General features: G+C 43.4%; 1 protein-coding gene across 5 annotated transcripts in view; it reads right to left on the reverse strand.

The window, feature by feature from the left end:
- PDE8B (phosphodiesterase 8B) overlaps nucleotides 1-24,771 on the reverse strand; it is a 64,495-nt gene extending 39,724 nt beyond the window's left edge. The window contains exons 1-5 of one of the 5 annotated variants that reach the window (XR_013233066.1): nucleotides 24,053-24,771; nucleotides 10,927-10,986; nucleotides 6,060-6,250; nucleotides 4,788-4,847; nucleotides 3,752-3,809 (exon numbers count right to left, since the gene is read on the reverse strand). Coding sequence is in view for 4 of the 5 variants with exons in the window: in XM_077347342.1 (XP_077203457.1) it covers nucleotides 3,752-3,809; nucleotides 4,788-4,847; nucleotides 6,060-6,250; nucleotides 10,927-10,986; nucleotides 24,053-24,364 (681 nt within the window). In the remaining variant the exon portion in view is untranslated. Of the gene's footprint in view, nucleotides 1-3,751; nucleotides 3,810-4,787; nucleotides 4,848-6,059; nucleotides 6,251-10,926; nucleotides 10,987-20,190; nucleotides 20,422-24,052 lie in introns of those variants that run through there. The other 4 variants (XM_077347342.1, XM_077347341.1, XM_077347340.1 and 1 more) reach the window with 4 other exon arrangements.
- Nucleotides 24,772-25,350: the final 579 nt, after the last annotated feature.

Genomic DNA, 25,350 nt, shown 5'->3' on the forward strand with positions numbered 1-25,350 from the left:
TTTTTAAATTTAATAACTGATCATATTATGTTTGTATTATGTTGTAAGCTGCTTTGGTGAACATTTGCTTTATATGACATACAAGCTATTTAACAAAGCCACAACTTGCCTTTGACACAGCCAACATGAAAATGGCAACTTCGTCTGTCATGCAGAAGTAATCCCTGCACACAACCCAAAAGGCAGGAAATCTCTTTATAAAAGGCATGAACCTCCTTCCCCTTGCGCTCCCCTGTGCTGGCAGCATGTCAGCTTTAACATATTGAATTAATTCTGCATTAATCTACAGCGGCTCCTGTGAACTGGTACATGGTCAGCTGGGGAAGAAGCTTCTGTTGACACAGAATGCACGGCCTCTGGACATGCCAGACGAATCCTTAAAAGAAATGCCACGCAGATGTGCTCGTTATTTACGTGCCGCTGTCAGGGTGCATCACATTTCCCATTCACAGCTGCAGTTCCATTCCGCATCAGGGCAAGTAAGTACCTACACAAGGGCTCTAGAGATTAATTTCACTTTTCTCAAACACTCCTTAGGCTGTCAGATAAAAATGATACTACTTTAATATAATTAATGGCTGTAGAGTGAGTTTCTTTATTATACGGATTCCTTTATGCTAAGGATGGGGGGGGGGAGGAATAGATACAGCAACTACAATTAGCAGCACAAGAACAATGTTGTCAAATCATGGTTGATCAACATGATGAGGAAGGATCGGTAGATGGCAGGGAAGTGAGGAACAGATGACAATATCAAGCATACTATGGCCTTCTAAAAGTGTTATTACAATTTTGTGATTCCTTCATCAGCCAGTTTGGTGTAGTGGTTAGGAGTGCGGACTTCTAATCTGGCTTGCCAGGTTCGATTTTGCACTCCCCCACATGCAGCCAGCTGGGTGACTCTGGGCTCGCCACGGCACTGATAAAACTGTTCTGACCGAGCAGGGCTCTCTCAGCCTCACCTACCTCACAGGGTGTCTGTTGTGGGGAGAGGAATGGGAAGGCGACTGTAAGCCACTTTGAGCCTCCTTTGGGTAGAGAAAAGCAGCATATAAGAACCAACTCTTCTTCTTCTTCTTCTACTTCTACTACTTCTACTTCAGATAAAGGCTACTGAAATCTGTAGACTGAGCTGTCGGATGAGCATCTAAAAACAGCAGCTGCCCAAACCAGTCCTGAATGGAATAATTTTGCAGGCCCCATCAACTTCAATGGAGCTTATTTCCCACCTAATTCGAACTCAGCCTTCGGGCCTTCTTTTGTGAACAAACTGTAGCCCAGGAGGTAATCACTGAAGGCAGAAAATGCCAGTTCTTCCCACTGAAAATCTGTGCTTTTCTTAATTTGAAAACTACACTAACAAAAAAAAAAGAGTACATGAGACATTCAATAGGATTCTGTCTGAATAGGTCGTCTGACATCACTGTAACGCTGATTACAGGGCTGTGAATGTGTAAGGGAGAAAAAGAGGAAAACCGAATTGTCACTGACAAATTGGGTGGCTAATGGAGCAGACAGACAGGGTTGCATTATGACTTTCGTGAGCCCTCGGTTCTTTTGCCTTCATGGACACCCCCCCCCCCAAAAAAAAAGCTTTAACCAATGCAGTTAAAGTATATATTAGGGTTGCCAGACCCCCCAGGTAGAAGGAGAATGGTCATTTTCCAAAATGAATTGCATCACAAGCAAAATTAACTCACCTGTCTCTACTCTCTATGGCAGCCTTTCTCAACTTTTTTACCATTGAGAACCCCCTGAAACATTCTCCAGCCTTCGAGAAACCTCGGAAGTGGTGCAATCATGAAGAATACAATTGGGAAGCATAGATGTATATATGCCCACCCAGGGCTCTTCATCTTCCCACCCTCTCCAGCCCATTATTGGCCATATATATCACCCAAACTTCAGGCTGAGGAGGAGCTGACTTCCAGCTGACTGCCAGTCCAGTCGTCTTCAAAGGGACCCATATGCAAGCCAAGTGGCAGCCCTGGTCTTTTCCCCTAATATGTCCCTTCCTGTTTTCTCTGTACAGCCTCAGGATGTGAGACTATCTACCTGCCTTTTTATTCTCTTTAACTGCTGCATGGGAGGTGTTGTTGCCAACCTCCAGTTGGTGACTGGCGATCTCTTGGAATTATTATTGATCTGTAGGTGACACAGATCAGTTCCTCTGGAGAAAACAGCTGTTTTGTAAGGTGGCTGCTATGGCATTAAACCACACTGTGCCCCTTCCCTTCCCAAATCCCACCTTCCCCAAAATCTTCAGGGATTTTCCAACCCAGAGTTGGAAACACTTGGAGGTTATATGGGTTCCTCTCTTTGTCTCCTACTTCTGCCTAATTTGAAGTTCTTGTATTCAGGCAGTGACAGATAGCAAACTGTGTTTAACTGGGGCCATCGCTGCATGCACATTACTTTTTAAAAAGGAAAAAAGCAGCTACTATTGTGGCCTGAAATTGAAAGCTCTGTAGCTACTGAGTTCTAAGCAGGGCAACCTATGATTTCCACAGGTCCCCCCACCTTTTCATTATTGATATATTTGAGAGGAAAATTTACAAAATGTTTTGGACAGGGGGAGGGGATTTCCCCCCTGCTAATATATATAGCACATAGCATATATAAATAATAAAGTCTTATTAAAATGTCCAGAAGCTCACCATCTAATAAGACAACATAAAAATAAGTAAGAAAGGGTAAGACCAAATGTTGGAGTGTGAACCAGATCAAAAATACATTATGGGAAGACTTATTTAATGCAAAAAGATCTTAAACATAAAAAGATCTTTTAAAAAGTCACCAGTTAGTGATCTTAAAAAAAAAGATGGAACAATCAAATAAAGAGAGATGAGAAATGAATGGCGAAATCCAAAGCTAAACTACACAATGTTTTTTAATGAGCCAGGTCCCGTTTTCCCCATGGGTGGCTCCAAAACAGAGCCAATAACTCTTCCATGGGGCTAATTCAGTTTGGGAAGACAGCATGGAGGTGGGAAAAGGCAGGAGGCACGCTGTGGCATTTCTGAACTGACCCAGGCCCCTCCAGACTTTTAAAATTCAGTACTCTGTAGCTACTGTATGGCTCTGGTTATATCACATAGTTTTTCCCCAATTGTAAGCAGGTCTCTTTAGGTCTGCTGAATAGTGCTTAATCCCAGGAAACTGTCAATCTGTCTGTGCCACTGGTTCAATAGACTTAATTCTTTCTCTTTGTTAAAAAGTACTTCTTTCTAAAACCAAACTTCTCAATATGAACAAGTCTGTCTTATGGACTTCAGGCAAGCAGGCATAAACTTTCTACTTGACTCAGGCCAGTGACCCTAAAGGAAAAGTTTCAGCCAGCACCACAATCCTCTTCTCACCTGGCTAAAAGCCATCCTCTGCCACCAAGCATTGAAGACTTGGCAGTTGGAAGTTTATTATGATAAATAACATTTGAGAGCCCAAATTCAAAATGAATGCATATATTTCCTGGCATGTGTCACAGGGAATCATGTCCAGGCTTGTAGAATTTTATTTGTCAGTTCATTTCTACACACTGCAACCCTGGTCCACTTCAGGATAACAGGTTTCCCTCTGTCTGCTAAACTTACTGTTCTAATATGTGAAGTTAAAAATGCAGAGGAGTTTCCAGCTAGCACATGGCATGGGTTCTTAGTTGATAACACACACAATTGAACACTGAAAGAAAACAGCCACTGAAGATTAATGAATTAGGTTTCACATAAAGAAAGTCAGAATGACTTCTACATACCCTATTAAAGCCTGAATGGAGAAGGGGGAGTACAGAGATTTCTTCTTGGTCAGCTGATCTACAGGCAAGCAGAATTGGTCACCTAAGAGACCTGAAATACTGTGACACTTCTATGCAATAAACACACATATTAACACATATTATATATATATATATATATATATATATATATATATATATATATATATATATATATATATATATATATATATATATATATATATATATATATATATATATATATATATATATATATATATATATATATATATATTTACAATAGTTCTTTTTTCAATAAACACATCTGTAAAATTAATAAAGCCAAATAGGAATGCTGGGAGGAGTTGGGACTCATTGCATATCTGATTGGCTGTCTGTCCAACAAATGGCCAATCAGGCTGGCTGTCCCAACCTTGGCTGCATTCCCCTTCAACTTCTTCCACATGGAAGAAGTGCCAGGCTGGTCTACTGTGCTGATGTCCGAAGGTGAGCCAGCTGGTGAGTGAGCTGGGAGGGAGGGATAGGAGGCCTGGGACCATGGTTGGGGAGAGGGTGGCCATCCAGCTAGTGACTGAAGCCTGAGAGGGAGAGGAGGCTAGGGAACAGGACCCCCAACACCCGAGACATCACGTCACCCGGCAAGCTGCTGGGCCTGATGTTGGTGCCACAGGGTGGGGATGCTGCTGAGAGCCAGGAGGGAGGGTGTGGGGGGCCTGTAATGTGAGCTGTCACCACTGCCTGCCTGTGGGCTCAGCCTGCCTCTGAGCTGTGCGCCATGGGAGGGTGCTGGGGGGTGGCTAGCTGCAGGGCAGGGGCTGGGCAAGGGATGTGAGCCCTGGCCTTGGTGCCAGGGTAGCTGGCTGCTGGGGGAAGGTCGGGGGGACCTGTGTGTGTGTGGGGGGGAAGAGCTGCAACACCAGCCCTTCCCACCGTCTGCCTGCTCACCTTCCGTGACTGCCTCCAGCCTTTTCAAAGATCACTTTAAATTAACATGACTAGACAATGAATAAGGTAACATAGTTTTAAAAATGCTTACCTGTGTGGAATAACAGATAATATTACGGTATGTTCAGCAGGTTTTGTAGCACGGATTGCCCTAAAATTAGGAAATTCTGTGTCATAATTGAGGAGGCATTTTTCAGTATGATCTAGTATGCGGCAAACACCATATATTAGAACACATAACTGGAATCCTATACCCATAGGGAAGAAAATCATGCATAATCAGTGCATTATTTGCTGTTTTCTCCATGTTTTTCCTGCCTCTTCAGTAACAAGACTAAGTTCAGAAAAAGCACAAACCTTATGTTGTTCTGGGCTGTATTTCTACATTCTAGCCTGAAGCATGGGATTTAGAAAAGTGACAAAAACTGAAAGCAAAGAAAGAACTGTAAATTTGACAGTGCTTCTACATGAACGTGATTTTGGCATGCTTTAAAATATGGGCTTTGGAGGATGTGGTACGATACAATGCAACCAAGCATTGGTTCTCACTTGCCAGGGGTTGATAAACTGGCTCTGAATGTAATTGCTTTAACCTTTCTCCCCAATTATTGACATCCAACAAGAGGATGGTTTTTTGTTTGCTCCCAAAAAGAACCAACTACTTTTTGGTTCTTGTCATTGGCCTAATTGTAAATCTGCTCTTGAGATTTCAGATGTAACCACAAGACCTAATGGTCCTTCATAAAAATAGGTTATCCATAAAGAATCTGAGAAAAATGGTTGTAGACTAGCCTTCCCTTTGATATCAAGCTTTCTACATGCAAGGACTATTTTAAAAAATGATAATGTGGACCCCATCTGCATTCTTGAGTGGTAAGTCACCGAAATACGTTTAGTAAGACCTAGTCCATGGCCACTGTGTTATTATATAACAACTAGTATCAAAGCCCATTTTTAAAAAGGGCTTTGAAAGGGGCGGCAGGCAGGAGGGCATGAGAGGGTGGCTGCAGCTCCCTTTGGCCCACAAAGCGGGCTAAAGGGAGTGGAAAGCCGCCCCCCTTGTGGCGGCGACAGGGCTTTGGGGCCCTCCCCCCCAGCTCCCTCCCAGCAGGAGCCTACCTGCAGGCCACAAAGCCCTGTCACTGCCTGTCTCCTCGTGGGCAACAATGGAGGCTGCAGTCACAAGGCTTCTAGCAGGCAAGGAGGGAGGGTGGGAGCTGGAGCAGGAGGGCCAATCAGGGTGGACCTGGATGGACAGGGCCCTGGACAGTCTCCTCCCAGGAGGCTGTTTCCCAAATATATAAGGGAGCGAAATAGTGTTAAGGATATTCCTGTACTTCACATGAAGCATAATGATAATTACCTACAGATGGCTTCTGCATTGAAGTATCTGGAGTTTCTATGATCTATTACAATTATTTCATGATGTTTATCAAGAAAACATTCAAGTGCTGATTCTGGTGTCCGAGTAATGTTACACCTATATCCAGCTCTATCACAAGCCCACCAGAATCCATCACTCTGTTTGTCTTCTTTTGCAAAGATCAGCAACACCTGTAAAACATACAGGAAACAGTCTAACATTACACATTCCGCCTTGGAATTCCAGGCAGCATAAATAAGGTTCTTAGGACATCTCCCATGTAGATGATGACCAATAGCATAGATGCCCCAGATGTTGCATTGTTTGCACTGTTACAATTTCTAGTTATTAGTATTATTGTTACAGTTACTTATATGTTGTGGATTGTTATGGATTGTTTCATGTATTGTTTATACGTTTTATGTAAACTGCCCTGAGCCCCAGGGAGGGCAGTATATAAATATAATAAATAAATAAATTCTCCAAGCAATGAATTTGGCAGCAGAGCCTAAGTGTCTTATTCCCTGCACTGCTGAAACATCTTATAAATAGAAGAAAAGATTATCTTGCTCTTTAGGCCTCTGCAGCACCACTCTTTATATCACCTGACAGAGGACTACCGCTTTATAGCCCAAGTTACCTGAGAACATTTAATCAGATTTTACAAAACAACCATCTCTGGACTGATTTCTGGGTGTGAATAAGGTTGCTTAGTCTAGAACAGCCTCCCTTAACATTTTTACTGTTGAGAAACCCCTGAAACATTATTCAGGCTTCAAGAAACATCTTTTGACAAGGATAAAAATGGCTTCTATAATCTCATACAGCTTGCCAATTGTGCAAGTCATGTCTCTGGCCAAAACAGGTCAGCTACAAATCACAAGGTCAGATTTAGTAGCCATGTTGTTTTGATGAAGCAACAGAACAAAATGTGAGTCCAATGGCACCTTAGAGATTAACAAAGTTTCATTCAAGGCATAAACTTCCGTAGCCACAGACAAGATTCAGGTATCCGAAGCAAAGTATGTGGGTACACAAAAGCTTATATTTTGAATAAAACTTCATTGATCCTAAAGGTGCCACTGGACTTCAAGCAACTTAAAAAGCCCTGTGAACTCTAATACCTTTTTCCTTTTGGTCTGCCTTCCTAAAGGAAGTTATAAAAGTTACCACTGCTCTCTTTAAGAGGTGATATGATAACCAACTTCAAATACTTGAAGGGCTGTCACATAGAAGATGGAGCAGAGTTGTTTTTGGTTGCCCTACTGGGTTGAAATTAATTCAAAAGAATTTTCATCTAAACATCTGGAAGAAGTTCCTGATAGTTAGGGCGGTTCCTCAGTGGAACAGGCTTTCCCGGGAGGTGGTGGGTTCTCCTTCTTTGGAAGTTTTAAAGCAGAGGCATCTGGCAGAAATACTGATGTTATGAACTTAGGGAGATTGTGAGTGGAGGGGCAGGAAGGGATGTGCCAGTGTTTATCACTTGCGGCCCTTCATTGCATGCCCAGGGAACTGCTTATCGCCACTGTGGGATGGTAAGTGAATTTCCTCCAGGCCAGGCTAGATTCTGGACATTTTTTGTGCAGGGATCACTTGGGCATGAAACTGGGATCACTGTGAGTAGGCAGGTACTTGTGAGTTCCTGTGCATGGGCTGGACTAGATGACCCTTGAGTACCTTCCAACTCTATGATTCTTTCATGTGCTGAATCAAAAAGGGATATTATGCTATAAACCATGTTTTTAATGAGCACTTTTAGGAAGGGAAAGCAACTGTGAGTTTTGTAATAAATATTAGCAATTTTCAGATTATATATCCAACAACATAGGTTGTGTAACCACCCTGCTGTGTAATTCTCAAGAATTAACAGTAGTAGTCCATCATTAGCCATGTTGCAATTTAATAAAGAAAGAAAACAAACTTCCTTTAGAGTAAATATAAGCAAACAAAAAGCTCAGTGTTTATAAGCTTTGACATGAACAGCTCAAGCTACTCAGCTAGAACTCCTACTGTGTGAAAGGTCAAACGTTTCAGAGACCTCTCTGTTTCACATGAATAGACTGTCCTGTTCATTTCAGTACGACGTCTTCTTGTATAATAGTTCAGGAAGATTTGTGCCATAATGTGCGAGAGGTCATTTAATAAATAATGCAGATATAAGCAATAAACCTACACAAACATCTTGTTAAAACTATAAAAGAAGATGCATAACAATATTTTCTTTTTCTCTCTTAGCTGTTACTTCTTAGTTGTTCTTTCATTTTGTTTTTGTATTCCTTATTTTTTCTTGTAGTCTCTGATATTTTGTTAATGTATGGTTATGGGTATTTGTTGTGTAATTAATACAATTATTTAAACATTAAAAAATAAAATGTGTGAGTCTGTGAAAAAGGGGTGGTGGTGTAGCGGAAGACATCATCATCATCTTCTTCTTCATCTTGTTGTTGTTGTTGTTGTTGTGTACATCCATGGTGTCACCAGATGAAAACCAGAGCAACACACCTGAGGGGTGAGTAGGGCAGCCGCAGTTTTGTGTTGCCTAAACCTATGTAAAGTTCTGAATTTCCAATAAGTGACATGATGATTAATTCTGCTGTTACAGCACAGAATATGCCAGCATGTGACTAATCTAAGAAGAAAAAAAGATGCATATGGCTGTACATATTTAATGTGTTGCAAAGCTCTAATGCAGGACAGAGCTCCAGAATTAAGAGTTCTGTTCTGTAAAGTGTGCTGTAGCACCTTCTTAAACTAGGGCCATTCCGCACCGGGATCCATGTAGCAAATTGTTTGCTGAATGAAAAATCGCCATTTTAAATAGTGGAATTTGTCGTTATGCATACCTGCCTTTGTAGTGGAATCCAGTTGCGTTTCTATCGTTTCCCACAGGGTTCCGGTCTCGGCAAAAATCGCTAGAAAGGAAGCGCTATTGCTGAGCTGTGTCCCGCCCCTGGCCGTCAAGCAGCCAATGGGCGGCCGTTAGCATGCTCCCAAACAGCCCCTTTCCCTTTAAGGAAGGTTTTAAAAAAAAAAAACACCCGTTGCAACGAATATGCGTTGATTCGTTGCAACGGAGAGACCCATCCAGCTAGCAGGTGATGTTTGAGCTGCCGTTTCATCGTTGCCACGCTCCCCCTGAGTGAAAAAAAAAATTCCCCCCCCCCTCACAGGCGCGATTTTTGGCCGAAAACAGTGTGAAAAATAAAGTGAAAATAAACCAGCAAACGGGCCTCTATGATGTTTGTGCTTGGTGACTTTAAACAGAGGGACTGCAGCTGGGGAAGCCTCGCTGGGAAAACGAAGGCTTGCCGGTGCGTTGATCTCCGCTCGCTCGGAGAAAAAAAATTGCCATCGCTTCGCCGGATGATCAGAGGAGAGAGCCAGGGGGAGGGACTTTGCAGAAACCGCAACAATGGTAACGCACAGAACTTTTCTGCTAGTGTTGCAGATTGATTGCAGGAGTGTAGCGCTTTTCGGAGGGTGAATCCACTTTTGGGGATTTCCCTGAAAGCGCTACAACGAAGCGCTTTTTGTGGATCGGTTTCAGGAGTGTTGCAGATTGTCAACGACGTTGTGCATAACGGCAAAACTGTAGCGATTTCAGTTAGTAACCATTGTGCTATTTTGGACGAATGCGGAATGGCCCCTAGTGTTTCCTGGACCACTAGTCTGCACACTTCAATCATTCCTAAAAAGAAATTCTGTCTGAAGGATCTCACTGCAGCTCACAATCACCTGTACTTTCTCTTCCCACAGCAGAAACCCTGTGAGGGTAGGTGAGGCAGACAGAGCTCTGATAGAACTGTGACTGACCTAATGTCACCCAGCTGTCTGCATTCAGAAGAGTGGTAAATCAAACCTGATTCTCCAGATTAGAGGCCACCGCTCAACCACTATGCCAAGAGGATAGACTGCATCCCAAATAATCTGCAACCTTCTTGTTTTCTTCCAATTCTTCCAATTATAAACAGCATCTGCCCTGACTGGGACAGCCTAGGCTAGCCCAAACTCATCTAAAGTTCAGCAGGATCTTTTTTCCCCATTATGCCTTCATCTTTATATATCAATATTTATGTAATTTTTATTCCTTTGGTTTGGGTATTTCCAGACATGTAATGAAAGTTGCAGTAAACTCTGAAAATCATGTGGTGCAGTCTTCCTGAACTAACTATACAGTTAGGACAATAAAATCAGAGTCCAGTAGCACCTTTAAGACCAACAAAGATATAAAGGTGCTACTGTCTTAAAGGTGCTACTGGACTCAGATTTTATTGTGCTACTTTAGACCAACACAGCTACCCATTTGAATCTATGCAGTTAGGAGTCATGCACAAACCTAAATTACCTCATTCTTGGACATTAATCTTTGGCTGTATATTTGGTTCAATTTATATTTCTAGAATGATGAAAATTGTTTCTGAATTTGATTGTTTATAGTTTTTAAACTTTCTGATATATATATTTCATGTTGTATAATGGCATTATGAATTAACTCGCTATTTGTTGAGTGATACATCTATACTTAAAACATTTTAATTTCTTTGGACCCAAGATAGCAAACAATGCACCAACTAAGTAGCAAGGGCATACATCATAGTCCAATTAACACTACAATAAATTAATATACACAGTAATTTAAAAGCATTCAGACCTAAAACACAGATCAGTAAACTCACAGGCTGCTAGAAAAATTCACTCTCCATTAACTCATCAAGAATACTCAGGAAGAAAACCTATTTGTCCCACCCCTTCTACCTCTCTATTTGTGTTTACTAACATGTCTATTTTATTTCAACTGGACGATTTCAGTTATTTGCATTTTACTACTGAACTTAATAATTCCTGCTGAAGTGAAACAAAATCTTACCTGAATAGGATCTTGTGTCAGTCTCATGGGCCCAATTTGTACCTCTGTAGCTGAAGCCTGCTAAATGAGAACAGCATGTGTCAAGTCATATTGCCTGTTGAAGAGATTAAACTGAACATGGAAAACATGGCTAATTTTTTTTTAAATCACATATCAGTTTGTTACCTGGAACTGATTCATACATGACCTGAGAACATAAGATATCAATGAGGCAAATCACTGGAGAAAGCACAGTGCTTGTGTACCAAACTCACAACTTATCATGACCACAGCCTTTGTGCGTAGTCTCAAGGTCTATTTTATTTCATGGCAAAAGAGGATGTACAAGTCCAAGGCAACAGTGGACTACATAAAATGAGAGAAGAGAACAACTGCAGCAGAATGACAAGCACTCAACTCCACTATAGTCCAAGTGGAAAGGAGCTCTTCCTTGTGTTGCATGAAAAAGCTTAGTTCAGATCACGCCCATCCATACAACCAGTCAGACACCAGCACACTAGCTCATTGGCTAGTCCGTTGTCCTTTGGAGTCCTTGATTGGTATAGACAAGCCTGTCAATCTTTCTTTAGCTGCCCCTGAGGGTTCTTCCTCTTCCAGTTTCTGAATGGCTGTAGATGTTTCTACCCATTGACAGCCTTTCCTATGCGTTCGGCGGGAGCTGTGTTTGTGAATGTTAGTAGAGAAAGACTTGCCAGCAAAGTTTCACAATATCAAGACAAAATGGAGAAGGACTAAGGAGAAGGCTCACCAGCTGCCACCACCTGGACTACTGGAAAGAAAGGAGGCAGGAAAACAGGGGTTGGAAGCTGTGCCCCATTTGCCCTAATGGGCCAGCATCCCCTGACAATGTCAAAATTCAGAAAGTTACATTGGTATAAAGTTTGTACTGACAGGAAACATATGGCACCATAAACTGCCTGCCAGTGGCATTCCACCCACCTAAGGAGTAAAAATGGGCATGATGAATAAGAAAGAGGCCGTAGTTGTAATCCTATGCTTACTTGAACATTCTCCTACCCTTGACAATACCATAATTTAATCCTGCAAAAGAGATGGCACATAATACTAGAACCTGGGCTCATCTAGTAAAGCTGAGGGTTGTGAGATTCAGGGAAGGCAAAAGGAAGATTTTCTTCACATGGCGTATAGCTAATTTATGAAAGTTTCAGTTAGCAATAATTGTGCCCCGGATTAACCTCTTGGCGACAATACTGCCACTGTTAGAAGGACTCTGCCAAAATATGTGGTATACCCATCAACTTGGAGGGCTTTAAAAGGGGAGTGGACAAATTCATGGAGAACTGGGGTTTCAATGGCTACTAATCATGAGGGATATGTTGCCTGTCCCAATCTATTAGGAAGTGTGAGATATAGAAATAAAGTTTGTTATTATTATTATTACTACTACTACTCCCCCCTCCAATATCAGAGGTAGTAGTCTTTAAATCAGTTTCTGGAGAGCACAGGCAGGAATGTGCTGTTGCAATCTTACTGTTGGTGGGTTTCCTAGAAGTAGTTGGATGGCCACTGGGTAGACACAATGCTGGATTAGATGTGCCTTTGGCCTGATCTAGCATGGCTCTTTATGTTCGAATGAAATACTCTTCTATTAGTGTCAATGGAAAGTCCAAGATGACCTCCCTCTTCCCCATAATCAAAGTCACAGCAGTATTCCAAGGAACCCTAAAAACAATCATAGCACACCACCAGGAGTGTAAAAGGCCCAGCTAGAGACATAGTTCTTGTACATCAAGATGTGTTACATGGAGTTACATAACTCTGACGCCGTGCCTACAGAAACACAAAGCACACAAGCGGGGACTTTGGTAGGGGCATTTTGTGAAAAATGAATATTCATGCCAATACCCATCATCATAGAAACAAAGGGAAATGAAAAGCTAATCAATATCTGAGTTTGAAATTTGTTATTGAATCTAAATAACAATGCATTTAATAATCTTGCATGAGAAAATAATCTAATTTGCACTGCTTATATATTTTTAAAAATGATACCATGTTTTCAGTGCTTTTCTGATCCAAATAAATAGATAGACTTTTTACAGGGGAAAATGAGAAGAAAACAGCCACTACTGTGAAACAGAAGTTGTTAGAAAAAGTCTATCTGCATCATCACAGTACCCTCAAATGTCACTCCTGAGTCTAAGAACTAACCAGACATGAAATCGACTAAAAGCTAAACAGATATGAAAGTGACATTAGCACCTGGAGGTTGGTAACCCAGGGGGATTTCAGCTAGCAAGGGGATCTGTGCTCTCGGTTCAGACCTGGGTGTAGTTGTCCCAGGGCGCTGCTCGGATCTGGGTCTCCTTGCTGTCCACCGACTGTAAGAAGAGGATCCCTCCCGTACTGTGCCAAAGCTCCTGGTGGAGATCAATAAAGCTGTGGCTAGAAAATTATCTGTTGCGTCCGCTTTGTAGACCTAAATGCCCTCCTGCTAGGCAACTATTGTTATTATTATTATTTATTATTATTATTATTAGAGCCAGCTTGGTGTACTGGTTAGGAGCGTGGACTTCTAACCTGGCCAACCAGGTTTGATTCCCCACTCCCCCACATGCAACCAGCTGGGTGACCTTGACCTCGCCACAGCACTGATAAAGCTGTTCTGACCGAGCAGTGATATCAGGGCTCTCTCAGCCTCACCTACTTCACAGGGTGTCTTTTATGGGGGGAGGAAAGGGAAGGCTGCTTTGAGACTCCTTCAGGTAGAGAAAAGCAGCATATAAGAACCAACTTTATTCTTCTTTGTGTTCGTATTAAAGCCTGTTCCAACGAAGAGACCCTGTCCACTCCCCTCATTCCCCCATTGCCTCAAAGGGCCATAACATTTGGAGGTGAGTTGTATGTTGAGTTGTATTTCACAGCTTTAAAGAAGAATGGAGGTTGGGGAGAAAATGGAGACATAGCAAGCAGGGGAGGGCTGCTGGACTCTCCCCAGGCATATCATTTTTTACCCTGAAGCCTCATCTATTTCTTTCAGTTGGATTTATTTCTTCTTTCGTTTAACCAGGCTGTGGGAGGACATGTAAAGGTAAAAGCAGTGCGCAGGAGAATTCATCATCCCTACCTTATCTTTCTTCTCCTTTTTTTATTAGTCCCATCCTGACTTCCAATATTTGTGCTACTATTATGTCAGTGTGCTGCAGACATATATCATGCTTGTTTCTTTCTTAGATCTGTATCTTGCTCTTCCCACAAGAAGTTCAGAGTAGCTATGGTTTCCAAGTGAACTCCCACAGAGGCACTCCTCTGAACCAGATACTCTTATTATTATTAATTGCTGAACTGTATCATCTACTTTTGCGTAATTGGAAATTACAGTATGATACATTGTCAGGCTGATGTCTGGGAGACTCAGGTTTAAATCCCCACATGTGCCATGGAAGCTACTGGATGGCCTTTAGCCAATAACACACAGTCAACCTAACCTACTTCACAGGATTCGGAGGCTAAAATGGAGGAGAGGAGACTAATGTAAGCCACTTTGGGTCTCCTTTGATTGGAAAGGCAGACTATACAAGAATTAATTGGATAAATAATAACGGTAGGATATGTATGGAGGCTCAGTTCAAGCAGGGAAACTCTAACCATGTTGTTACCCCCCATGAACTGCTACATTCCCAACTGGGTGCTTGCAATGGAGTTGGAAGTAAAGACGTGCTTAGTGAGACCTACACATTTGGAACGTATATAAGTTACTAACATGGCATCAGGCCATGGGAGCTATGTCCTTTCTTCAGCAATCAACAGATTCATAGGCTTTGTACTTATTTCTCTCTTACATAAAGCCAATGCCACGCATTCAGACCTGTTTCTAAGCACTAAAAAGAGAAGCAAAGACTCATTAATATTGGTCTGCCATTAAATGAAAAAAAAATCATTTTTCTCTGTATTATTTGTGGATCTTTTCACTGCTACTTTGCCTGTGCACATCCCCATATATTAAAAGCCTGCCTCAAATACAAAGGAATTTAGAATAAGCAAAAAACATCCTGAGTAAATTGCAAGGCACAAAACCTAAAATAGAAAGCTAATAGCTGTAAGAGAGTTCTAATGGAGCTGATGTGCTCCTTTTTCACGTTTGACGTGAAATGACAGAAGAAAGAACACTGCATTGTATTAAGGGCTTTTGTAATGAGTTCAAACAGGAGGTAAAATTTATTAGAAATGCATTATCATAATACTACCTAGACATCTTCTGGTGAAAAATTATTGGCATAATTAGGCTGTATTGTCCTTCAAGGATTAAAAAATCTATCCTAGACATGATATGTCCAGGATGCTGGCTAAAACAGCAGGATATTCTCTGACTAGCTATCCTGGCTGGTATGGAGAGAAAACTCTTACTATGTATTTACATGTCAATTAATTTAAATGCTTACAAATTCAAGTTTGCCTGTTGTCTGTGAATGAATATCTGTTCCACTTAGTATTTCTGGTAAAGCCTTGGAGGAGGGGCGTGTATCATGGCTTAAGTGCCACTTAAGTGCCACTCAGTGCTTAACACCCACTCTCACCCCTAAGATGTCCCACCCCTAACTGCCTCCTCCTCCAATCTGTTTCCCTGTCCATCCAGCAGCTAGCCAATCACTTTACGTTTCCCACCCCTGACCATCCTCTCCTCCTTCCACTTCATTCCAATGCTCAGAGGCTGCAGATCCCTGCTGCCTGAGAGTTGCCCCTGCCGGTGACTTCCCTTCCCATTGGCCTGAGCCTTTCCAGGTCCTGTGGGAAGGGAGAGGCCGTCCACAGAGTTCTTCCACCACCACCCCAATCTAGCACTCCTTGGATTCCTGAATGCAACGGGCTTGGCCCCTAGTGTATTGCCAGTTAGGCTTAAAACATTCAGAATAGAAAACCGTTTCTTCCATCCTTACTGCATTTCAGGTTTTATGATAACATACAACAAAATTATCTTGTTACAAACAGTAATCATATCCAGTAAAAAAAAATCTATAGACATCACATACATGCTATTTATACAATCATAGCAATATATGACATGTACCCATCAAATTATACATATGTTATACCATAATGATTGGCACGATCTCTCCAAATGGATCTTAGGAATTCTCAAACTCCATTTCACCAGAGAAATACATTTCTACACTGTTCTTACTTCCCATAGTCTCTTTTGTCACCTTTCTTCATTTCTAAGACTTCAGTATCTTTCTATAGCTTTGCTGTACATATGTTTGCTATTACTGAAAGTTAACGAAAGCTAGTCATTAAAGAGAGAGAAAGAAACAGACACCTCACCATTGTACACAGAAATGAACAAAATAGAAGCAAGACACTAAAAGCAAATTATCTGGTAACACGAGAAAATTAATTTATATTGTCAATATACAGGAGGAGTTTATGAGTACTTTGCATCCTGTTATACATTTAATTATCTAAAATGGCCTTACATGTTAAAAATCTTCCATGCCTTCGATTGTGGAAATTATTTTAGGGGTATATTGAATTAATATAAAGCATTTCTTCTGCTTCATTTGTGATGTTTTCTAATTTAGACTTGAAGGAGGCATAAGAGAATGATGACCTTTTCCCATTTATTGTTGGCTTCTATCCTTCGAAAGGCTCTTGCCTGGTTGCCAAAAAAATCCTAAGATCTCCTGGCTATATGATGAATAACAACAACAATTTCCTTCTATAATCAGGCTCGTCTGTTATGATTGGAATGATGAAATTATATTGGCTGGATACAAAAAACAACGGGTGCCTTTCCACCCGTTTCCCATAAAGCTTGTTGTGATATTTGAGGGCCTTTCTGAAATAATCACACAGGATACATTTGGGGAGGGGGAATACAGAAACTGGATGGCTTCCGTTGTATAAAAAATAACCTTCTGCTCAAAGTACTTATTAGAATCAAAGTTCAATATTTTAATTTCACGACCTCAGGAAATTCCTCAGGAATTTCCCAACCCATAGTTTGCAACTTTAATGGAAACTGAGTCCTAATAAAAGGAATTAGATAGACCTAAAAGCACTGGTTGGATTCAAAGGTAATTTCCGCTGACATAAAGGATTTCAGCTAGTTGAGTAGGACTTTCTTGCTCCTCCCTTCCCATTGCAGTTTGAAATGGTGTGGTGGTTAGGAATGCGGACGTCTAATCTGGTGAGCCAGGTTTGATTCCCTGCTCCCCCACATGCAGCCAGCTGGGTGACCTTGGGCTCGCCACAGCACTGATAAAGCTGTTCTGACCGAGCAGTAATATCAGGGCTCTCTCAGCCTCACCCACCTCACAGGGTGCCTGTTGTGGGGAGAGGAAAGGGAAAACAATTGTAAGCCACTTTGAGACACCTTCAGGTAGAGAAAAGCAGCATGTAAGAACCAACTCTTCTTCTTCTTCTCCTCCTCCTCCTCCATAATGCTGTTTTTGAAGAATGGGAACAGCATAAAGGAAGAACTGGAAGTGGAAGGGAGAAAGTGTAAAAAATAACTTCTATTACCAGAAGTCTACCACTGGATCCAGCTCATCATCTTCTGCTTATGTTTGTCCTCTATAATGAAGCTAATCTGCACAAGTTATGATTAAAATTTAAAGCCTTTTCAAAGAGAGACGTTAATTACTATGCTTTAAATCGCATTTTCTATACTACTTCAAATTTATATAAATTATCAGTTTCTGAAAGCCCATGTTTATGATTTAAAACTTCTCATAATTTATTCTTTGCAACCAAAGGAGGAAAGCATGACTTCAGACAAAACTGCTTCCCAGAACTTGCTGTACATAAATAATATATATATTTTAGTCCCATCCATGACATTTTCATTAACACCATTAAAAACTCCCCCCCCCCAAATCATTCCCAAAGTAGCACTGAAAGGAACTGTCATCACCCGAGTAATGGATTTTGAACTCAGGATGGCACACTTGCTGCCAAGGAAAGTGCCTTGAAGAAAACAACATTACTTAAAGGAGAACTGCAGTGGTGAGTTGTACACATCAGAATACACAGGACGTGCAGTTTTGGTGGCAAAAGGAAAAAGCAGAAGTAAAAGTACTAGTATACGTACTTTAGGCAAATCTGTTCTTGACCTACTGCTCTGTAAGGGAATTAAATCAGACTCCAATTATTTCTAGTACTACTGCTTAGCGGGGGGGGGGCGGTGGCAGGGGGAGGAGCACAAGCACACATGGAACCGACAAGATAGATTCAGGTGGGTAGCCATGGTGGCCTGAAGTAGCAGAACAAAAGTTGACTCCAAAGGCCCCCACTGGCAAGTCTTTGAGATACACCCTTAGCACACCCCAGTGGTGCTGTGCTCTGGCTGAGTGCCAGTATGGTGTTGCTGCATCAGTGGGCAAAGAGGCACATCCGGGGGTGTTGCAGAAGTTAGCTGACTCCCAAAGCCACCTCAGCCCTGGATACCCTCCAAAACTGGCAGAAAGTTATATCATCAAAAATCACAGTGAAGTCCACAGGCACTCAAAACAACAGGAGAGACTAAGTGCCCACCCACATACACTCAGGAGCAGTCCTGCCCAAAATCCCTGACGGAGCACCTGATGCCAAGTAAAGCTACAGCCCTTCACTAAACAAACACCAATCAGGGCACCCCACAGTTCAAGAGGCAAGGTGCATGGCACAGTACTCTGTCTCAGGCGTATCTGCCATGCACATGTAGAGTGCACAGCTTTGCACTCTGGTGGTAGAAGAGGCCAGAAAGGGCATTTAGCACCACTGAGATTCAAGAAGAAGAAGAAGAAGAAGAAGAAGAAGAAGAAGAAGAAGAAGAAGAGAGTTGTTCTTATATGTCACTTTTGTCTACCTGAAGGAGTCTAAAAGTGGCTTACCTTCTTCCTTCCCTTTCCTCTCCCCACAACAGACACCCTGGGAGGTGGGTGAGGCTGAGAGAGCCCTGATATTACTGCTCCATCAGAACAGCATTATCAGTGCAGTGGTGAGCCCAAGGTCACCAGCTGGTTGCATGTGGGCAAGCACGGAATCAAGCCCCAGTAAGATGCAAAAAAAGAGGGGGGAGAGTATCTAGATTGCTATTTTCAAATATTGAGCAGGGAGTTAGTCCCATAAAGAATGAAGAAACCGATGTATACAGTTTCTGTGAGGGATCAAGATGGCTAGCCACGTTAGTCTGTTCGTAGCAGTAGAAAAAAACCACGAGTCTACCCCCTTAAAGACTAACGAAATTTGTGGCTTTCAGTCATATTTTATAATTCAGCATGGAAGCATTGAATCATCTGGATTTCTGGGGAGATCAAACAAGAACAATCAGGCATAAACTAAAGCACATTTTCTCTCGTTTCCATTCAGCCTATCATTTTTGTTTACCTTTTGTAAATTAATTTGTCTTGTATGACCCCAATTTGGGGGCATGATACAGCCAAAATTAAACACATGATACAGCCAAAATTAAACAAAATTAAACAAAAATATAACCATGTGCTTAATTCCTTCCCTTTCAAATAAAAAATTGCATAAACACACTAAAAGCATAATCCTAAAGCCTTCTTGGAATTGTTAAGGGAGGCAACTTAAGTTGCTCCGCTGGTGTAACACCGCACTTGAATGAATAGCAGTTGGTAGAGATGGGATAAAGCTAAACAAAAATAAAGCACCAGCCATTGAGGATGAGCATCCCCTCACCATGACTGGGCATGATAGAGCAAAATCTCAGCTATTCAGGACTGACTGGTGGGTGTGGATAGGGGATTTCAGCCATGCTAATCCTATGCCCTTCTGTAGTCTTTCCTGCCCTAGTATATTGGGTTGGTTCTGAAACCAGGGCCGAAAGGTTTCAAATACTCTAAGATGTGTCTTTTCCCTCTGTGACTAATGAGGTTTGTATTCCTTTTCTTAAAATGCTTCGCAGTACACGATGTGTGGATTCTAAGCCTGCCTCTTCCTTCACTCTTGCCAAAAGATGATGTTTGCCTCAGTACCAGGTTCCCGGTAGTGACATCTGAATCTTTCACGAGGGTATCGCCCTTTTGTGCTTTCCCCCAGTGAGCTGTTAGGGAAGAAGATAGGAATGTAGTTGCATGTTTTCTTGTCCCTTCTCCAGAGGCCCTTCCCTTGCAAAAAGCTGCTCCTTGAGGGATTATCCCCACCACCACCACCAAAGGATTTGGACCTATTTGCAGAGATTTATTTCCCCTAGTAGGCTCTGAAGATGTTTGGGCAACATGGCTGAAGTGGTTATAATTCTTTCTCTTTCTGTGCCTGACAGAAGGCTATGTGTTTGAGAGAGGGGGTTCAGACTCCCACCTGCAGAACTGCTGGGAGCAGGGTTCTTCAGGAGGACCATTGTCCTCTCTGTTTCCTTGGTTTCCCTTGTAGTGAGGTTTGTTTAAAATGTGGACAGGGTGCAGTCAGATAGGTGTGCCCTCATCAGGATTTGTTGGCTGGCCGATTGCATGTATGGATGATATGGAAGTGACATCAGCATGCTGCTCCATGACTGGATGATTGTTAAGTGTCAGCTATGTTGCTATGGATTCCAGAATAGCTGTTACATCCATAGTTCTTTGGGCTGGGTTTCTGGAATGTCTTTCTCGGTTGGGAAAGCATAGCTTAATGACTTGCTATGCCACTGGAGCACCAATATCAATGACAAACCAGTACTGCAGGGTTTAGAATTCCCACAACATTTCATAAAACACTACTCAAACAGATGTAGTACAAGAATACATTCATATCTTCACCAGATCAGTTGCTTTGTTTGTGCTCTGTTTCTGCTGTCAGTATTTATTAGAATATTCCTAGCAATCTTCTTTTACTGTTTTTTTAAATTCTCCAATATATAGGTTTATGGGCTATTAAACCTTAATGAAACTGATTAGAATACTCCTTCCCATTCCATAATTGTATACGTAAAAGGTAAAGGTAAAGGTATCCCCTGTGCAAGCACCGGGTCATGTCTGACCCTTGGGGTGACGCCCTCTAGCGTTTTCATGGCAGACTCAATACGGGGAGGTTTGCCAGTGCCTTCCCCAGTCATTACCGTTTACCCCCCAGCAAGCTGGGTATGCATTTTATCGACCTCGGAAGGATGGAAGGCTGAGTCAACCTTGAGCCAGCTGCTGGGGTTGAACTCCCAGCCTCATGGGCAGAGCTTTCAGACTGCATGTCTGCTGCCTTACCACTCTGCGCCGCAAGAGGCTCATATTGTATACATAGGAATCCTTTTTTTACTGGATTTTCTCTACATGGAAAATGTGCCAGGCTCTACTTTGTTAACCTTCACTGTACCTTTCCTTGGTGAACTGTATCATTTTACAATGGTATATTCAGTTTTACACACAGTTCTTGTAATGTGCCCAGACTTTAAGCAGAATTATATTAAAGGAATTAAAATATTATTCCATGGTATTAATAGCAGGCAGTGATTTAGCATCAATTGACTAGAGTGCGTTGCTCTGCCTCACTTTAGTTTATAATACGACACGGTACACTTTCAGATTGCTTCCAGCTATTTTGCTGCATAGAGTAAAAATAGATTTTTTTCCTCATAAGAAGACTGTGCTATTTTCTAATAAAGTTATATAACTGATGCCAAGATATGTTCAAAATGAAGATAATCAGCAAAACTGGTTGAACTATTTATGGAAATCCCCCACACAAAGAGACTGCTAAATCAGGAAACAGCTCCCATAGCAAAAGCAGGATGTTTTGGGAAAATCATTTTAGTTAAAGTCTTAAGAAGCGTTTGAATATTGCATTTAGCCATATAGACCTGCCCATACTTTAAAATTGGTGGGGTTTGCCCCTCTCTGCCTGCTTGCCTGCCTTCCTGCCTGGAGGGCAGTGATCTTAGTGGGAATGTGGGAGAGGGCTTTCTCAACTGTGAGCCCCCAGGCTTCAAAATGCTCAGTTCCTTCTAGAAGAACTGCTAGGCCTCTTTCTGTAAGCTTTCCAGAGGCTGGTGAGGGCAATTCATTTCTCAATAACCTTTGAAGACAGTTGGATAGTTTTATTGCCTGGCTTGTTTCACTGTGTTGCATTTTTTCTGCTTTTTCCCTTTAGACTAAAATTTGTTATTGTGTTTATTATTGTTGAAGTTATTTTGGTTTAGATTTTTTAAAAATCTGGGTTTTGTTGTTGTCATTTACTGAATGTTTAGGTCAGGGGTAGTCAAACTGCGGCCCTCCAGATGTCCATGGGCTACAATTCCCATGAGCCCCTGCCAGCGCTGGCAGGGGCTCATGGGAATTGTAGCCCATGGACATCTGGAGGGCCGCAGTTTGACTACCCCTGGTTTAGGTCTTAAAGAGTGACCGTTTTTTTAAAAAATGTAAAGGTATAAGCTGCCCTCTCAACGGAAGCAGACTCAGGGCAGTGAACAATTAGTTAACCATTTCTAAAATCAATTCTAAAAATGCCACCCATGGGACCAGAACCCAGGGTTGGGGTTGCGATATAGGAGGGAGGCCAATTTTGACAGTTTTACTGACTTCAGCCATAGGCCTAGTGGAAGAGCTCTCTTTTACAGGCCCTGCAGAACTCAGGGAGCTCTGACAGGGCCCTGATGTCTTCTGGGAGTTCACTTCACCAGGCAGGAGCCAAGACTGAAAAGGCCCCGTTGAATTTCTTTCGACCACTAGCCTGTTTGTATTGGCTGAGCGCAAAGCTCATCTGGGGATGTATTCGGAAAGGTCGTCCTGTACGTACGTAGGCTGCCCTTTGGAGTTTATTTTTACTCCTCTGTGATATAATAGGTAATGAACAGTAGTGAATTTACCTGTAGCATTCTTAAGGGGACAAGAAACCCCAAAAGGGGATAGTATTTCAAAAAAACAACAAACCTAACCAACCAGTAGTTGGGACCCAAAAGGTTAGGTGTCCACAAAATATAAATATTCTAATTATATTAACATTTTATAACTTATAAAGTTAAAACCATAGACAAAGCCCAAAGGCTATCACTGGAATCACAAAATATGCACCATACAATGCTAGACCTACAATACTAGACCTAATGCACTTTGACCCAAAATGGGTCCTCCACAGGAGAGAATGCAGCCAGTGAAATTCTGTTCTAAATATCCATCGACTTAATGCTTTCATACTCAGAGATATCCATTTCTACTCTACTCATGTCTAACGAGGGAGATTTGACTCTCAAAAGTGTATACCCTGAAACTCTTGTTGGTCTCTACAGGACTTGAAGGTAATTATACTTACAAAAGTGTCCTGGCTTAAGCAAATAAGCACAGTATTGTCTGTTCTTTCCTCCTGCATTGCCTCGTTCAACCATACTGCTCACTCACCCTACAGGGCAAAACACTGTATTTGCACTCTAACCACTAAACTCCACTGTCTTCTCTCATAATAAACATGTTATCAGCCTTCATCCCAGAAAATGCTTTTGTCCTTTCGTAATGCAACTTTAGAATAATCAATATTTCTCTCACCGCAGCTTGGAAGCCTATACTCCAGTAAACACAGGCATATCTAAGGCACATTCCTAAGACTCAAATAAATAGACAAAAGAGGTTTATATATAGTTCAGACTCTTGACCCTGAGCTGCATCACTATATACGTACTGAGCTGCCGCTGCTGCTTGTAAATGTACGTGAGTGTGGTGACCGATGTGCATGTACCAGAGCCTGGCTAGAGTAGGTGGGACCGAAGCAAGCATGAGTCACTGGATGCCATGGCAACTGTTCCTTTCAGCTGCATCCCATGTGCATCTGCAGCATCATCTCTGTTCAAGACTGGCCATTGCCTTGTGTCAAACGGAGGGAGCTTTGCCAACCAAAACAGCACCATATGGGAAACAAAACATGCAGAGGCGTATTGGGGCTGCCTTTCCCTTGACCTCTGATCCCTTGCTGCTCATCTCCTGGGAGCCAGCATCAACATCGTCAACTCCCCCCTCCCCCCCCCAAAAAATCTCCACACTCTCCCTCGCTAGCTCGGCAAGATGGGATCTTGGAAGGAGCTGCCACGGCGGGACCCCCTTAGAGAAAAGAGCCAGTGAGAGGGTTCTCCTACTAGGGAAGTTCAACCAGGCTCCTCCTGGGGCCCACTAGAAGGACCCCTTCAACGGGCTGAAGGCTCAGCTGTGACCCCCGGAGACCTCCCCTCCGCCCCCCTGCCCGGGCTGTGCGGCTGGCGTGGCTGTACCTTGACGCTGGTCTGGCTGGTCTGGGTCTCCGCCTCGACGCCGCAGCAGTGCCGCCCTCCGCTCCTGCCTTCTCGCCCGGCGCCGGGCTCCCTGCGCTGGGGCGCCGGGCAGGTGGGCAGCGGCTGGCGGCTCTGGTAGGCGAGCACCGAAGGGATGGTGTCGGCCGCGTCGGTCTTGATGAAGAGGCCGTGCAAGGTGGCGGCGGTGCCCTGCGAGATGGTGGTGGTCTGGTGGGGGGAATTGGACTCGTCCGAGTCCCGGCAGTAAATCACGCCGCTCTGCGAGACGTGGATGCTGGGAGCGCAGCCCATCCCTCCGCCGCGCCGCTCCAGCCGCGCCTCCCCTCCAGCCGAGCAAAGCCTCCCGCCAGCCAGCTGGCCAGCCGGGCGGCGGGGCCACAAGCGCTGCCCGGGCGACCCGCAGCGGCCGAGGACGGACGCCGAGGCCCCCGCCCTGCACCAGGCTAGGGGGCCGCCCCCGGCCCTGCGCTGCCGCCGCCTCGCCCTCAGTCACCAGGAGCCCCACGCGCTCCCCGCACTGCCGGCCTCCTGCTGCGCCTGGAGGCCCCGGCCGCCGCCTGCCGGGCGGGGAGCCCGAGCGCCCGTCAGGGCATCTTGGCACAGCCCAGGCAGGACAGTAGCGGCAACGGCGGCAGCAGCAGCAGCGGCAGCAGCAGGAGGAAGCCGGAAGGCTCCTCGGGGGAACTTGGCGCGCTGCCGCCTGCCTGTGTCGCCACCTCACGCCTCAGGGACTCTCCCGCCCCCGCCCCACGAGGGCTGGCTACGGCGCACAGGGGTTACCTCCCTTCTCAGATCAACTTCGAGCCCCTTGTGTTTTGCTACCTACCTCCTAAAGGTAGGAGATCAAATGAGAGCCCCTTGTGGGTTTTCTCTCTTCGGCGCCTTGTTAATCCTTTCAGTGCTCCCTTCTGTTATTTGGTTTATTTATTTCATTGCTCCCCATGCCTTGGGATGCCAGCCTCCTGGTGGGACCTGGGGATTCCCCGGATTTACAGCTCATCTGCAGACTACAGCAACCAGTTCCCCTGGCGAAAATGGATGTTTTGGAGCGTGGGCTCTATCACCTGCTCCCCTCCGTCCCGTGCCAGTGGCCAGGGGAGACTTCCCAGCCCTCCCCACTCGACCTCTCCAAAATCTTCCGGAGATGGCAAAGCATCCTGATAGCTCTCCTGTAGTTCTCCCATCTTGTCAGTATTCAATTTAAACTGCTTGAGGTACTTCCAGTGCCGTCTTTCCAGGGCTGGGTTGTGATTTTCAAGGCTTGAACAATAATTGTA

Source organism: Paroedura picta, chromosome 7 (genome assembly GCF_049243985.1).
Source record: "Paroedura picta isolate Pp20150507F chromosome 7, Ppicta_v3.0, whole genome shotgun sequence".
Taxonomy (NCBI): Eukaryota; Metazoa; Chordata; class Lepidosauria; order Squamata; family Gekkonidae; genus Paroedura; species Paroedura picta.